This window comes from Carya illinoinensis, chromosome 6, assembly GCF_018687715.1.
Source record: "Carya illinoinensis cultivar Pawnee chromosome 6, C.illinoinensisPawnee_v1, whole genome shotgun sequence".
In the NCBI taxonomy this organism is placed as follows: Eukaryota; Viridiplantae; Streptophyta; class Magnoliopsida; order Fagales; family Juglandaceae; genus Carya; species Carya illinoinensis.
Window position 1 is genome coordinate 1,190,731 of NC_056757.1, and position 15,956 is coordinate 1,206,686.

Consider the following 15,956-nt stretch of genomic DNA (forward strand, 5'->3'; position numbering starts at 1 on the left):
TATATATATATATAGGGTTTAATATAAGCATGCATGCATTGCTCGTTCCTTTGGCCCAAAAAAGGAAAAATGATTTAGCAGATCATCAGCAACGCCGGCCTGATAATGGCTGGAATACTGTTAAGTAGTATTAATTAGGAGTACTATATATTCATGGGATCATATGATCTGTTAATTCCATTGCTCTCGATCGATCGCTTTCTTATAATCACGGAGGTTGAAACATGCTCTCGATCGATCGCTTTCATGATTAGCCGGTTTAACTCATGATCAAATCAGGGGCATCTAGCTATAGCTAGGTAGGTAGGTCTTGGTATCAATCTATAAGTAATTAATTAACTTGTATATTAACTTGATGATATGGAGATCAGAGGTAGCTGGCTGCTAGGTAGACTAATTAAACGTACATTATGAGTACTCATCATCATCATCATCATCATCATGTATATATAATAAATAAATATAAAATTAATTAGAAAGGAACAATTATAAGTATCTTTGGAGTAGTACTACTTGATGCATCTGCATGCAATAAAATTGACTCTATCCCTACTTGGAATATTATTAGTATGTGTATATATATAACAAACATCAAAGTTGTTTGGGTTAGAGACCACCCGGTACTCGCTACATTTTGATTGCGAATGGTTTTTTCATTACAATAAATTGATCACAAAAAACTGCTTTTCTTGTAGTGGTACTGCTTCGTGGAATTCATTGTACTTCCTTACATGTCTTTTTGTATTATAGCCATTCACTTGATTAATTCCCTCGATGACTATATATATATATAGACACTCTCCCACGTACACTCCAAGAAGCTGCCGCCACGGCAATGTTGATTTTGTCTTTCATATAATACATAATCCTTTTTTAATAATAATATATTAATTATAATACCCACCTTTTCTCTCTCTGATCTCTCTCTTGCACGTACGAACGCACACTAGCTACTACATATTAATTAAGAAAGTAATTATATATATTAATTACAATTAAGGAGTAAATAATATGATCAGTACGAGAAAACCTTTTCACTCTCCAAAGATACATTTAATTAGTTAGCTAGACCCAGATTACCTGAAATAGGCTAGCTAGCTCACATGATATTGAGCCTCATTTTAATTGTCTAGCCAGCATGAAATTAAATAATTAGATCATGCATGCATGCATTAGAGATCGATATATCCATCATGTATTATTCCGTATATATAAGAATTTATTACATTATATATCGACACGCAAAATGGTACAAAGACATAATGATGCATGTATTCGAGACCAGTACTATCACATACATACATAACGATGTATTAGCTCCATGTACACACACACACATATAATATATATCGACAAATAGCACTTTTAGTTTAACGTGCAGGCGTGCTATATATATACGCATGACATGAAGTACTTGTGAGTTTGTCTGTATTTTCCAATATATATATATACATGACCTAATTGTGATTATGAGATCATAACAAGCAATCATTGGGTACGTACCACATAATTAGTCTTCCTAATTAATTATATATGCATGCATGTTTAGACTGCATACAGATCATGAAAGCCGTTGAAATATTATTCTTTAATTAGGGTTTGATCTATATATATTTTTTGATATATATATATAAATTATAAGCAAGGTCGGCTTCTTTGTTTGATGCACCGTTTGAGGGATTACTGCTTCAATTTCAAATTACAATCTCTCTCTCTCTCTCTCTCTCTCTCTCGATCGACCGTGCATTGCTGTCTTAAATATATAATACAAACACATGAATATATGCAACCCTAGCTGTCCTCATTCATGTTAATTTACTACTCCTTATTCCATCCATGGATCGGAGCATTTCAGAACGACGGGAAAATTGATATATACGTACGGACAATTTGATGGTCCGAATGCAGACATTAACGCATAACGTCTACAACGTACGTTCTCCAATTCATTTCTAGTTGTAGGGTAACCTTTTTTTTTTTTAAGTGTAACCAAAAACCATGCATCCAATTTAATTAATTGCTAAGGATCATATTAATGTTTTTGGTCCTGTATGTTGTAGAGAAATTCCATCATCGATGGATCCTGGCCTATAAACCCAATATTGTTTAATTGAAATATACCGTACCTATATATATATATTTTAACAGTTCACCATGCATGCGTGCCGTTGATATTAAATGGCATATATAGGCAGGGGCACATATAGCTAGCTAGTGTTAGACATGACCTTATGTATGATAGCTAGCTTCTTTTCGATCCATGAATATTATTACATGATGTACGTGAACCCATTTATGGAGGTAATTATATTATAATAGAAAAGATATTTTTAATTTTGAAATGTGTAACTGTTGCATAATCGTTTTGAAAAAAGTGAAAAAAATATGAGATTTATATAAAAAAAATTAATTTTTTATAGTGAATCTCATTCTTTTTTAAAGTGATTACGTGATATTTACACACTTCATAATTATACGTAGAATTATCCTTTTATATATAGGCCCTATTAATTTGAACAAGGTACCTGTTCTGTCCCAAAAAGAATAAATAAAAAGATAGACAAAAGTAACTTAAGCCAAATTATTAAAGTATTCTTCTATAATTAAATTATGAGTTGGAACCATCCAATTTTACTGCATGCATGCTTTAATTAAAGTGCTAAAGTATATGGCTGGCCTGATGGCCATGCACAAATAATTGGATTTTAATGAGAATTAATTCTACTAACGTATTGGCAATAATAATTATAAGATGGACCAAACTATATACATATGCCAACCATCAATTTATCTGTATCGAAATTCGAACGTGCAGCTAGCATGTACCAAAAATCACGTTTTTTAATTAATCTCTTGGATTTGGTGCCTAAGAAAAATTCAAAATCACTTCAAATCAAACGGCGGAGGTTGATCGATCTACGCCATGAGGATCATGATTAATGATGATCGCGCATATATATATATATATATAATAATTTTACTTACCATCTTCACACAAAATACATTATATCTATTTTATTTTTTCTATGATAAATATGTGGTGTAAGGAAGATAAATAAATAACTCAATTAGTTTAACAAAAATATAATAAAATTAAAATTAAAAATAATTAAAAAAATTTATTTTAAAATATATAAAATGTCTGGTGTAAGATGAATATAATTTCTCGTATACATATATATAAAATTTTAAATTATATGTTAAATTTATTTTATAATAAATATAGTAATAATATATTAAATTATATATTTATTTTTAAAATAAGATATTGTCTCGTGGTTAATGAATTTCAAACTTTGACAATTGCTCGAGTGTTTTAAAAAAAAATAATTATACATAAAAATTTTACACTACGGGCCTCCAATTAATCATATGATTGGTCGTTTTTACCTTCTATTTTAAGTTCTCGTTACAGTATCACGAACAACGCTGAATTATAAACGGCGTCGAATTCTAGGTTGCCCGCCACGTTACTCCTAGCTGTAAAAACATAAGTGGTTATTAGAAAAAGGAGAATTAACTGAAATACCCTTAAAAAAGTCACCTAATAACACCAATCGACCTTCCATTCAAATTGACAGGGGCCGGGTATCGTGGGCTTCACGTGAGTAGCATATCACAGTGTCCGAGACAAGTCATATGCTGACTCAGCACAGTAGGATGCGATCCCATTGGACCAGATAGACAGATTAGTATCTAACTCTTTCGATATTTCTGGGTTTCGCAGTTTCGGCTGTTGTTTGGGATTTAGTATATAAAAACAACGATTTCAGTGTTTCGGTTCCCACGGCAACCTCAACTCTTCTTTCTTTTTGTTAAGCATAAAGCAGTTTCTAGTCTCTCCTGACTTCCTCACTCTCAAACCTTTGCCTTTTTCTCGTACACACTTGCAAATTAAAGGGTATTTTCACCTATTGCCTCCACCTCGATCTGCTTCTTTCTTTTCTTCTGCTTGGTTTCCAAGAGAGCAGAGAGAGATCTTTTAGGGTGGGTGGTGTGTGTGATTGTCCAGCAATATTTCCATTCATATTTCTCAAACGGATACCAAAAGGAGCTCCTTCCTACTTCGATTCTCTGCAGTGCTTGGTGGTGAATCCAGCCACTTATTTTGTTTCCTTCTTGCTTTTACTTGAGTTCCTTGTAGACTTTATTGCCTTGTTTAGAGGCATATTTATTAGTCCCCTCTGTGATTTTCCTCGGTGGCAAATTCTCCCTCTGCTCTCCTATCTTTCTCTCTTTCTTGATGGGCTTCGAGATTTAAACAGTATTTTCTCGACGCTTTTTGTTTCAAATCCACCTTTTTTAATGTCTTTGCGGCAGGTTTCTCAATCACAATTGTCCCTAATCTTCTTGTTCACGTCTCTTTCTCTTTCTTCGACATCTTTATCTTCTTTTTCTTTGAAAAGAATCTCGTAGGAGAGACAACTAATACTGAGAGGAAGGAAAAGCATGGACCAAGACCAAGGTATCCTATGCCCAATCAAATTCACAGAGCACCGAAACGTTACCAAAAAGCTCACAAAGCCGAGACATGTAGTATCTGATGGCCACCGGAAACCACAAGTAGACCCAAATGCCCCGAGGATCGTTCGTATTTCTGTCACCGACCCCGACGCCACGGACTCGTCCAGTGACGAGGACGAAGTATTGTTCTTCTTCGGTCGGCAACGTGTGAAGCGGTATGTCAACGAGATCAACATCGAGTCTGGCTGCAAAACCAACGCCATGTCGAAAGCAAGAAAACGACCAGCAGGAGGGTCACTGACCTGCCGGCGGCCACCGAAGGTAGCTCCGACGAACGTTAGGAAGTTTCGAGGTGTACGACAACGGCCTTGGGGTAAATGGGCGGCCGAGATTCGGGATCCCGTGAAACGTGTACGGCTATGGTTGGGGACTTATGACACCGCTGAGGAGGCTGCCATGGTTTACGATAACGCGGCTATTAAGCTTCGAGGCCCGGACGCTTCAACCAACTTTGTCACTCCGCCGCCACCGAAAGAAATGCCCGAAATAAATGTGCCTTCTGTCTCGTGCGATGATTCGAGTGACGAGTCTCTAAGTCACAGTCATAGTCTCTCTTCTCCGACGTCTGTTCTTCATCGTTACATAGTTCATTCATGTGGTACTGGAGAAGCCCAACCCACAAAACAAGAAATAAAGGAAGAACCAGAGCAGCAGCAAGAATTGATTGAGAAACCAGTGGGACAGTGTAAACGAGAAAAACTGGATGGCGAGGAAGTGTTTCGAGAATGTCTGGCGCCCGAAATGAGTCTCTCTGAAGACCCGGGTATTGGCGATTATCTACAGCTGGAGTTTCCGTCGTGCTACGAAGACCCTTTTAACTATTCCGAGCCGTCGCTTCTTTTCGACGAGCCGATGCCGAGAGATATCCCGATGGACGATTTCGGTCTCAGCTTGTTCGGTGATAACAGAAACGAAAGTTACGGGTCCTCATCAATGGTGAACCCGAACCAAGGAGACGATTATTTCCAAGACATCTTGTTGGGTTCAGACCCTCTTGTGGTCCTCTAATGGAGTGATCAGAACAGAGAGGGATGAGTGTGGTTGTTGGTTACCGCCGTTTGCTGGCCGATTTATCGGCAGATTTTGTTACGGTCGTAACCAGAAGTATCGGCTACTTTCGATTGTACTCTAATATTTATTATGGACTATTAAGCAGTAGTCATGTATTTGTTTAAATATAGATTGGAAAAACAGAGTGAAGTTTTGTTTTCTGTTTGGAAGCATGTTTTTGTATCTTATCTTAAGGCTTGCTGTAAGAGTATGTTTAACTTTGGCAAATTAATTAGTGGACAACTCTTTATTCTTCTTTTTGGTTCATATTTATTAATAATTTTCAATATTTAGGAAAAAACTTTTCTATTTTATTTAATAGAGTATCGGTGAACAACACTTCAGTAGAAACAAGATAATATATATATACATATATATTTATAGTATTTTTCAGATCATGACTACTTGCGTTTAATTAATATATATATATATATATTAACTTTCTACTGAAGAAAAAAAAAATATGTCCGACAGAATGGCCACAATAATGTCAAATAGCATTGCTGGGATGCCCATAATTGAGTTTGCTTTTCTTCAAAACCATATTTTCTCGGTGAAAGAAATACAACATAGAAGAAATGCAGCCAAAAAAGCAAATATGGTGAGATGCATGCGTGGGGTTTAGTGCTCAAAAGCCAACCGGCCATCCACCTCTCTAATTTTGAAGAAGTTCCAAAGTTAAAAGGGCAACTAAATTTAGAGGTACTGTAATTAGATTGTCTGCAATTTGGCTGAGACATCGTTAATCAAAAATAATATTTATAGTTATGAAATGTGTAAGGATAATTTTCTTTTTAAAAAAAGTTAATAAATACAGAACTCTCATAATAAAAAATTAATTTTTTTAATAATACATCTCACATTTTTTTAAAATATTGTACAACACTTATACATTTTATAATTATATGTAATATTATTCATCATCAACTCACAAGTATGTCAGACGAGGTGAACAACAATCACATCTCATCTATAATATCATGAGCTTCTCCGTATCATCACCTACCTTAATTGGTCACCTACTAATTACCCGAAAGGATTTTGATTTCATTAGCAAGAAAACCTTATTCTATAAAAGCAATATTCTCAAATTACTATAAATATAAAGAAAGAGTTAAAAAAGAAAAAGAAAATTGAATTTCTTTGCATGGATGAATATATAATACTTTTCCAAATGTAAAAACCCACTATTACTTAATATAAGATCATGCTATATTGAGTAAATCAATAATCATATAAATATAAGAATATGATGTTATTTATATTTCAAAAATTATCGATGCGTACGCCCATTTAGTTATAACATTAATTCGGTAGCACATGACGCTTGATATTCATGTTATAGAGTATTCTCAACGGATTTTTTATTATAATTTAAAATACATCATTGAAATTTATTTTTTCTATTTTATATATTAATTTTTACAATATGCCATATATGATTAGCTTATTTATTTATTTTTCATATCATTTAAATAATATATTTTTTAATATTTTTCTTCTAATAAAAAATCAGAAAAGAGAAATAAATTTAAAATATTTGTAATAATGAATAGTTGGTCCACGAACCACGGCCACAGGACAGGACAGGACAGGGATATTGTATGTCTTACTTTGATGAGACTCTGAGCATATGTATCTGCAGTGACACTTGCTTAACCAATACTCAAAGAGGCGGAGGAATGACACGACCAACTTCCCATCATTATGTCTCAAAACCAGACAATAATTGATCTATGTTATGATTTATTCTTAAAACTATCGATATTGCCCTCACGCCCTCGAACATATTATATGTTTATCCTAGACTGAAATTAAAACAAAGAAAACATATACATACATGATACACACAATTCAAAGTTCATGTCGTTTAGTTCTCATGTGCACGACTTTAATTAGAATTTGATGGTTATAATAGCACATGCTTAAAGTGTTCTTTTGAAGGAAGGAGATGAGTAAGGTGATGTTGAAATTATAAGGGATTAATTCCTTTCGACTATGACTAGTCTCTTCATGGAGTAGCGTACGAGCTGATCTACAATCAAATTATAATTAGCTTTTAGGAGGGAGGGAGCATTCTGATCTCCAGGTTGTACGTGTTAGTAATGGAGGGGTCCTTTTATGGTTGTCGCTGCCGGTTGGTGGAAAATTTTAGGACATTAATTTTGGGGCAAAATAGGATTGTGGGTTTGGGTTATACGACCCATTGCATGTGACATTGCATGTGACACTATGTCCCATATATGCATGCCGCTTTTATATACCTTAAGAAATGTGGACGTGTTCAGTATTCTTCTTCTATACATGTTTCTGTCCCGGCCGGACCCTTTCTTTTCACTGGCTGGTGATTAGTACTGTCTCGTGGGCTATTCCAATGTTATCAACCAAAGGGGCATGACACTGCACACCTACATGCAATGAATTAATTATATATAGAGGAAGAGCTAGAGATAATGTACATCTTCGTTCTAGATTTATGAGCTCAAATATCATATTGGAATTGTTTAATTAAATTTATCAAAATCTCTTGGTTTTGGAGTATTTTCCATCTAATGCAAAGTTACAAATTAATACAGAAAATAAGTATAAGTTAGTTTGGGCAAGATCCGATTCGAGGGTGTGGAACAAGTTCTGACAGAAGGTAAACTGATACTGCATGCTTTTTGTAACAGCCCGCTAGAAATTCAATTGTGAAATTTCTATTAACTTAAGGAACCTCGTGAAAACCTCATAAGTTTTCACGAATCCATTAATCGTATAGGTTTTTGTCTAACTATATAGTTAGTGTTATTATTTACTATGGTATCATAAGTGTATTTTTGATTATTGGAGATAGTTAGAAGTGTCAAAATGTATTATGGTTTGTGCCATTAGACTCGGAGGATTATTTAAAGTTTTATGGCGCAATAACATTTTTTCATATTTTCGGACAAAACGTCTGTTCAAAACTGTAGATATTATTGGATAAAAAGAAATATCTTGAGGTAATTTTCGTGAATATTATTGGGTAAAAATATTTTGAGTTGATAGATATTATTAGATAAAAATATCTTAAGTTGATTTGTTTTTAGATATTATTGAATAGAATATTATAAGATAATCATTTATAGATTTTTTTTTGGGTAGGAGAAAACTACACTCAACTCTCAACTCCAGCCTCATCTCTTCCATATCTCATCCATAAGTATCTCCAGCCACCTCTCCCCACGAAATTATCTTCATTTACACTTTCCATTAAAAGAATATCAAACACTCTCTCTTGGACAGCTTTTAGGAGGTCTTTTGTACACCCATTTCTAAGCTTTTGTAAGTGTTTTATCATAAAGTCTCCTTCATATAAGTTGTTCCTTTTTTAGTCTAGTTTACATGGATATCTTACTTGCCCCATTTGAAGATCATTTGGTCAGTCAAATATTGTGTAAACTATAGAAAGGTCATTCTGGGAGATAAACTGGAGAATATGTTATAGTTTGGAGTTTTTGACCAAGCTAATGGATAGATATTGGTCCGAAATTTTTATGGAGTATTGTTAACATGTATATATGACTATTGGTTGAGGATTTTTGCATGATTAAAGGTTTTGATGAAAGATTTTCTTAGATTTAGAAACTTAGAAACTGAAAGAGGAAAAACAGTTTTTGTTTTGAGAAAGTTTAACTCTTTGGTGGTCTAAACCTATTCTAATGACTTTGATAATTTTATTGGAGGATCCTAAACATCTTATATACATGTTATATTATTATTTTGAAGATATTTGATGTTAGTTTCAAAGATATGAAATTTTATGCAAAGAGATATTCAGATAAGCCAAAGTGTGGATATTCTTGGCTAAATTTATGTTTTGGTTAATTTCTAACCATGTGATCTTGAATTAGAAGCTTGTATATGTTTTAGGACATCTTTTTAAACCATGTAATGGTTTGGTTTGAATATCATATATTTATAAGTCATAGATCAAGAGATTTATCAAAACTAGTTGAGGAAAAAGTTTCTGTTTTTGGACTAAGTGTAAAACCAAAAACTCCAAATGTTATTTTGTGATTTTGGTAACTTTAGTTTGATGATTTAAAGCATGGTTGATGTTAGGATGATATTATGAATATGTTAGAAGTAAGATTTGATTTTTGAAATTCTTGGAGATGTTTTGATTTAAGGTCAAAACTTGTGATTCAAGTATTTGGATCATTTTACAAAAAGTTTGGTGTTAATTATTAGCTTTTTTTAAATGAATGTTTTAAATATGGTTTTGAACTTAGGATTGGAAGATGTTTGTTGCAAAATTTTGGTTTAAGCATGAGTTTTGAAGTTGGAAGGAATTGCAACAAAAATAAAGGGAAATGGCCTATGGATGTTTCGACCATAGTGTGTTCTTCATAGTTGTGTTTTGTTTTAAATTTTTCTGAGTTGATATTTAAATTTAAGACAAAATTTACATGAGAAATGTAAATTTTGGAAACTTACAGTTCCTCGTGATCGCACTTGAAGTTTTATAAGAAACACGGAAATCGAGGTAAGTTAGCTTTTAACTTACTAGCAGTCTACTGTGTATGTGTGCTAAGTAAAGGAACTATAGTGTATGTATGTATGTTATCATATATGTCATGCCATGCCAAGTTATCACGTAATTATCTATTATACAGAATTTATTCTATCATCAATATTTATCTGTTACATAATATATTCTGTCATGTATTACTGTACATTACAAGTATGTCATGTTAAATATATTGTCTATTATATGTTATGCTATGTTACGAAATGTTTCTATCTCAAGTTGGTCATGTATTTCAAGTTATGTTCAAATCACGTTATGTTACATCAGGGCTCCAGTCCTTTAGTTTTCTAGTCACGTTTCATCTTGAGTACATTCAGTTTGTGTAGAATACATGGGGCCACAACAACTGTGGAGTATGTATTTAACAGCATTGTGATGTGTAGAATACATGGGGCCACAACAACTGTGGAGTATGTATTTACACGTAGAATACATGGGGCCACAACAACTGTGGAGTATGTATTTACATGTAAAATACATGGGGCCACAACAACTGTGGAGTATGTATTTTTTATGTTAATTCAAGTTTCAAAGCAAGTTCATGCTAAGTCAAGTTTCAGATCAAGTTCATGTCAAGTCAAGTTCAGTTCATGTTTCAATTTAAGTTATGTCAATTATGCTATGTTGTACTCCAAGTTATGCTTTATTTACTTATGAATTTGATTATGCATTTATGCTTGTACTGTCATCCATGCATCATTAGCTTGTGTGGAAGTTTTTTGTTAACTTACTGAGATTTGTAATCAAATCTCACTTTGGTAGTCTCAACTACCATTCCCCCCGAATGGTAGATCTTGTTACAGGACCTGAAGGAGAATCAGGAGCTGATCAACTAGACACAGTTGACTAAGTGACGGTGCGACATAAATGTTGATATAGTAATTAACTTAAATTACTACTTGTACGATTGAGTTGCATCTCTACTACTTTTTGGATCATAACCATTTTGGACTAATGTTGTGATCTTAGTTGTTCAATGGATTTTTATGTATGAAGTATGTTTTAAGCATTTGGGATATTTTCAATTTGGTACATAGTATTGCTAAAGAAAAAATTTATCCGCTGCGGATATTGCATATTGTTAGATGCATGTTAGAAATATTGCATCTTATATGTCATGAACGGGGGCAGGTAACCTTGTGTTGCATGTCTCGACGCTTCAAATGTCCGTCCGATCCCAAACAGAATTTGGGGGCATCACACTTTTTGTAGATTGGATACTGTACATTGAAATTTGAGAGAGAAGCGTTGACAACCTTTTGAGGTGCTATTTTAAAAAAAGTGCCAAGAAAGATTTTTTATTTTTCTAGCCCCAAGAAAGATGATCTTTATTGCGGAAAGAGATGTCTTTGAATAAATCTAAAAGCGTCAATTATTCAAGCACTACAACTATTAAATTCCTACAAAAGGTTTTTTTTTTTTTTTTTTTTTTTTTTTAACTTGTTAGTAGTTATCTTTTTAATTTTCTTATATGATATCAAATCATTCATGAGAAGTTATTTTCTTTTCCATTTTTACTTGATCCCATGTCAAAAACTAATTCAAGATGCTAAAAGAATTTTTTTGGATAACTAGATTATGATTTCTCTTAGTTTTCTAACCAAGTGCACCCTATAATTATAAGAGATATAGGCATAATATAGCAAGTGGACCTTGCTATATTTAATGTTGGAATCAAGACTCAAAAAATAAAAATAAAACGGTTGGATTAGGCCGATTTAAATTGGGTTGGTAAGAAATCAAATCAATTTTAGTGAATTTTTTTAATCGCTCACTAAATTGCTTCAATCGACTGATTCAAGTTGATTTTGACTTATCTGAGCTTATTCTATTTGGTTCAAGACTATTTTTATTTTTATGTTGTCTTATAATTGAGTTTTATTTATTTATTTTTATTTTTACTTATTGTACAAAAATATGACATAACTAAACATATCTTAACTTTTTCATCCGCGTATTCAATAATAATTCCAAAAAAACTGAAAGATAAAATATGTAGTTTTTTTTTTTTCTTTATGTAAATAAAAAAGAATAGGAGATGAATGAATACTTTATATTAAATTTGTAGTTGGAAATAAATTACTACAATTGACATGTGCCTATAACTTAATGGTCTTCGTATATGAGGCAAAAAAATGTGGAGAATTGAGGTTAAATACACAAATTACATATTCATTAAAACTATTTAGATTCTTATCATATAATTTACACTAAAACTAGTTAATGAATTTATATTTCATACTCTTTTGTACATAATATAAAATGCTTGAATTATATTATATATGATTTTTAATTTTTTTTATCAATATTAAAATAATCGATTCAAAATAATTATCATGAAATATCGCCTGATTCATTGAATAGGTTATTACCCGATTTCGATTTTTCAAGCTTTGTTTGGAATCCATATTACCTAGGAACAAAATTATAAGAGATCTCAATCCATAAATAGATGGATAATAAACCCAAGATCAGATGGTAAATGAAGCCTTTTGGGTATAAGAGTATAAGGCGTTATTTGAACTCTAATTGTTGGTAGTTTGTGTTGAGAAAACGTGTAATAATATAATTAGCAAATAAGTAAATTAATAATTGCCACCTGGATTCCGGGACTACCTTATTAATAAGATTGATAATTTCTGGTCTTAATGTTAAGGAACTTGCATGCATTGGAGATCAGAAGAGATCGGAAACAGTCCCCGTTTGGTAGTGGGCAGCGGATAAGGGACGGTTGGGGAATTAATTGACAATATTGGCCGGCGGTGATCGAGTCGGCTAACAGTGATTTAATGCGAGATGGTGGCCGACTACTCTATGGTAAATAGAAACTCCATCATTAATTGCTATTAGGTGAGAATTTAGAATACATGCAACTCCTTCCCTTTAGTAGCCTGGAATCTCATTTCATAACTTCAACCAATCATGAGGTTGAAATCTCACTACTTCCAAAAACAAAACCTAAGTCTCTACTATATATATATATATATATATATATATATATATATATATATATTGTCTCGAGAATTGTTTTCTGAAAAGCAAAAAAAAAAAAAAAAAAAAAACTTGTACCATCTTTAATTAGATATTTAGTAAAAAAAAATTGAATAATACTATATACAGTCTTGTAAATCCATTTTTTTTCAAAAGGAGAGCACGATGTTTGTGTACCTTAAATTATATTTAGCACTATTATTAAAAAATTAAATTTTTCATGTAATCCCACATTTTCTTACTTGCTTTTTTAAAAAAAATGTGCGAAACTTTTACCCTGTCCTAAGATCAGCATTATTAGGGAAAAAAAAAATAATAATTTCTTTTATCAGCTTAGCCCTTAGGATATTCATCTTAAGTGAAATTGAGAACTTCTTACTCCACATTTATTACAGGAAAATTGACATATTGTGCCTATATCTTACCAAAATTCTGTATAGTGTTTTTAAGAAGACAATGTAATTCTTCAGACTAAGTGGATCGGCCCCATTTCTGAAGGATATCCACGTGACCACTTCATCCATTTTTCCCTGTTTATAATATCTTCATGATGGATGACATCGGTAGCCATGAAGGGGGTCATCGGACAAGAGTTATTTCCATTAATGGGTATTTATGTTGTTCATTAACTTGCACAGTTTCTGCTTTGATATGGTTGTCGATAATATTTATTGCATATCCAGTTGCATTGTTTGGGTATAAATTGACCGACACAGCATTATAAATTCCAAGATATTATTAGCTACTAATATATATATATATATATATATATATATATATATACACATACATATATATGGGTATAAGGTATTACTCCTGAAATTTATATAAAAAAGTTTATAAAGTACTCATGTTAAGTTTGATTATTGGAATGCAATGAGATTAATTCAATTCAGTCTAATTTTAAGCTGAGTCTAACATTCAAACACACAACTTTTAAATTATTAATTTCATCCCAATTCAAAATCTTTTTACGCATGAAATCTACAACTTTTTTCAACTCAAAACCTTCTTACACGTGAAACCTACAACTTTTTTTAACTCAACACCTCTTTACACATAAGACCCATAACTTTTTTTAATTTTTCATAAATAGTACTAAACGCATCTTAATATATAAACACATATAAACTTATCTTAGATCATAAAACTCACTTAACCATCTCAACTTACTATTATTTGTAAAGAATTGAATTCAGCTCAACATTCAAATGCAGTTTTAATATGATATGTTCGCTTTTAATTTTATTATTGTTATTATTATTGAGTAAATTTGACGAAACTCATTAAGCTACATCAATTATAAATTTACAAAATTGGTATGGCTAAAAATGTTACAGTACTGAGGAGAAGTAGTGATTAGCATGTTAATGCAAAGAAATGAAAGGCATGTCCTAAAAGAGTACTAGGGTAGCTACATTTACACAGACTGTCAATGCTCGACATAAAGTGCCATAAGAAATCATGACATTGTGATCAATACGCAGTGGTACGTAGGGACGTTGGAATATTTAAATTTTTCTTAATTTCTTTTTATTTTTTTATTTTTTTGAGTGTTGAGATCATGAGTAGTTATACCATTTATCTTAATTACTTTCTGTCCTTAATCTCCTTTTGGCAAGAACTGACAATTATTCCGTAAATGCTTCATTTATAGGGACAACTTTTATTCATAGCCTCTCTTATTATATATGCCTAATTGATTACTTTTTCACTTACTGTACTATATATATTGTTGTTACAGAATAATCACACATATAATTTTTCTTTTTTATAATTTTATTTTAAATTTTAAAAAAAAATTGACACTGTTATATTTATTAGCCTAAAAAAAGACTTGGAAAACAATTATACAAAATTATATATAATATGATGATTGAAAATATAATTTCTAAATAAGATCGTAAGAGCAGTGTCTCAAATCATATAATGCATAATTAAAACTTCTAAATTGTATAGAGAGGACGCAAAAATAAAATTGGCAAGTCAATCTATTTCAATATGTGAAGTTTCATTTAGACGATGAGATGATCTATAAATAATAGCAAAAAAATAATAAATAATTTATAAATAATAATAAATTATTTATAAATATGAATATCAGTGAACTACTTCACTTACAAAATACAAACTAAAAAAATTCATTATATATTAGCTGGAATTTTACATGGGTTTCGGAAAAGGTGGGGGGTGGGGGGGACAAGGGAGGGAGCCACTTGTTGCTGAGAGTGAGGGTAAATGACGGCTACATTGCAGGCTTTTTAAGCAGAAAACAGGGGGGGAATTGAGTTGACGATGGAAGATGTAAGCTAACAGCTAGCAACTTGCAATAGCCTGCATTCCAAGTTGGGGCCGCTCTGTCTTTGTCTCTGCCACTGTCTCTCTGCAACCCAACTCTTATAAGAACTGTTGCAATGCAATTTAATGAAGATCATCAGGGACACCACTTCGGAGCCCCTTCCGTTGTACTGTTGCATCAAAACTTAATTTGGTCCCCTCACCACCAATACACATTACATCAACGGATATAGTAGTACTACTACAACCCACCATCGGAGATATATATGTATATAGAGTTTTGCTACATATAAATAAAGTCGTGCACTAATTTGTATATCAATACTGATTTATTCATATTTAAAATTTAAATTAATATTATTTTTAATAAAATTTACTTTTTGACCAATCACAATAAATTAGTACACATATTAGTACATAATTGTACTTATAACTAAATTTTTTTATATATATAATATATATTATCGATCTGTATGGTCCACCAAATTGAGCTAGCTAGCATGCATGATTTACATATGGTGGAAATATCATAAACATT

General features: G+C 32.2%; 1 protein-coding gene across 1 annotated transcript; it reads left to right on the forward strand.

The window, feature by feature from the left end:
- Positions 1–3,755: 3,755 nt before the first annotated feature.
- LOC122312936 (ethylene-responsive transcription factor CRF4-like) lies at positions 3,756–5,802 on the forward strand. Its single transcript, XM_043127612.1, has one exon. It carries the CDS (start codon positions 4,450–4,452, stop codon positions 5,530–5,532), a length of 1,083 nt encoding a protein of 360 aa, XP_042983546.1. The 5' UTR covers positions 3,756–4,449; the 3' UTR covers positions 5,533–5,802.
- Positions 5,803–15,956: the final 10,154 nt, after the last annotated feature.

Excerpts from the sequence above, each read along its gene's own strand:
- LOC122312936 (XM_043127612.1), top strand. The coding sequence starts at position 4,450 with ATGGACCAAGACCAAGGTATCCTATGCCCAATCAAATTCACAGAGCAC.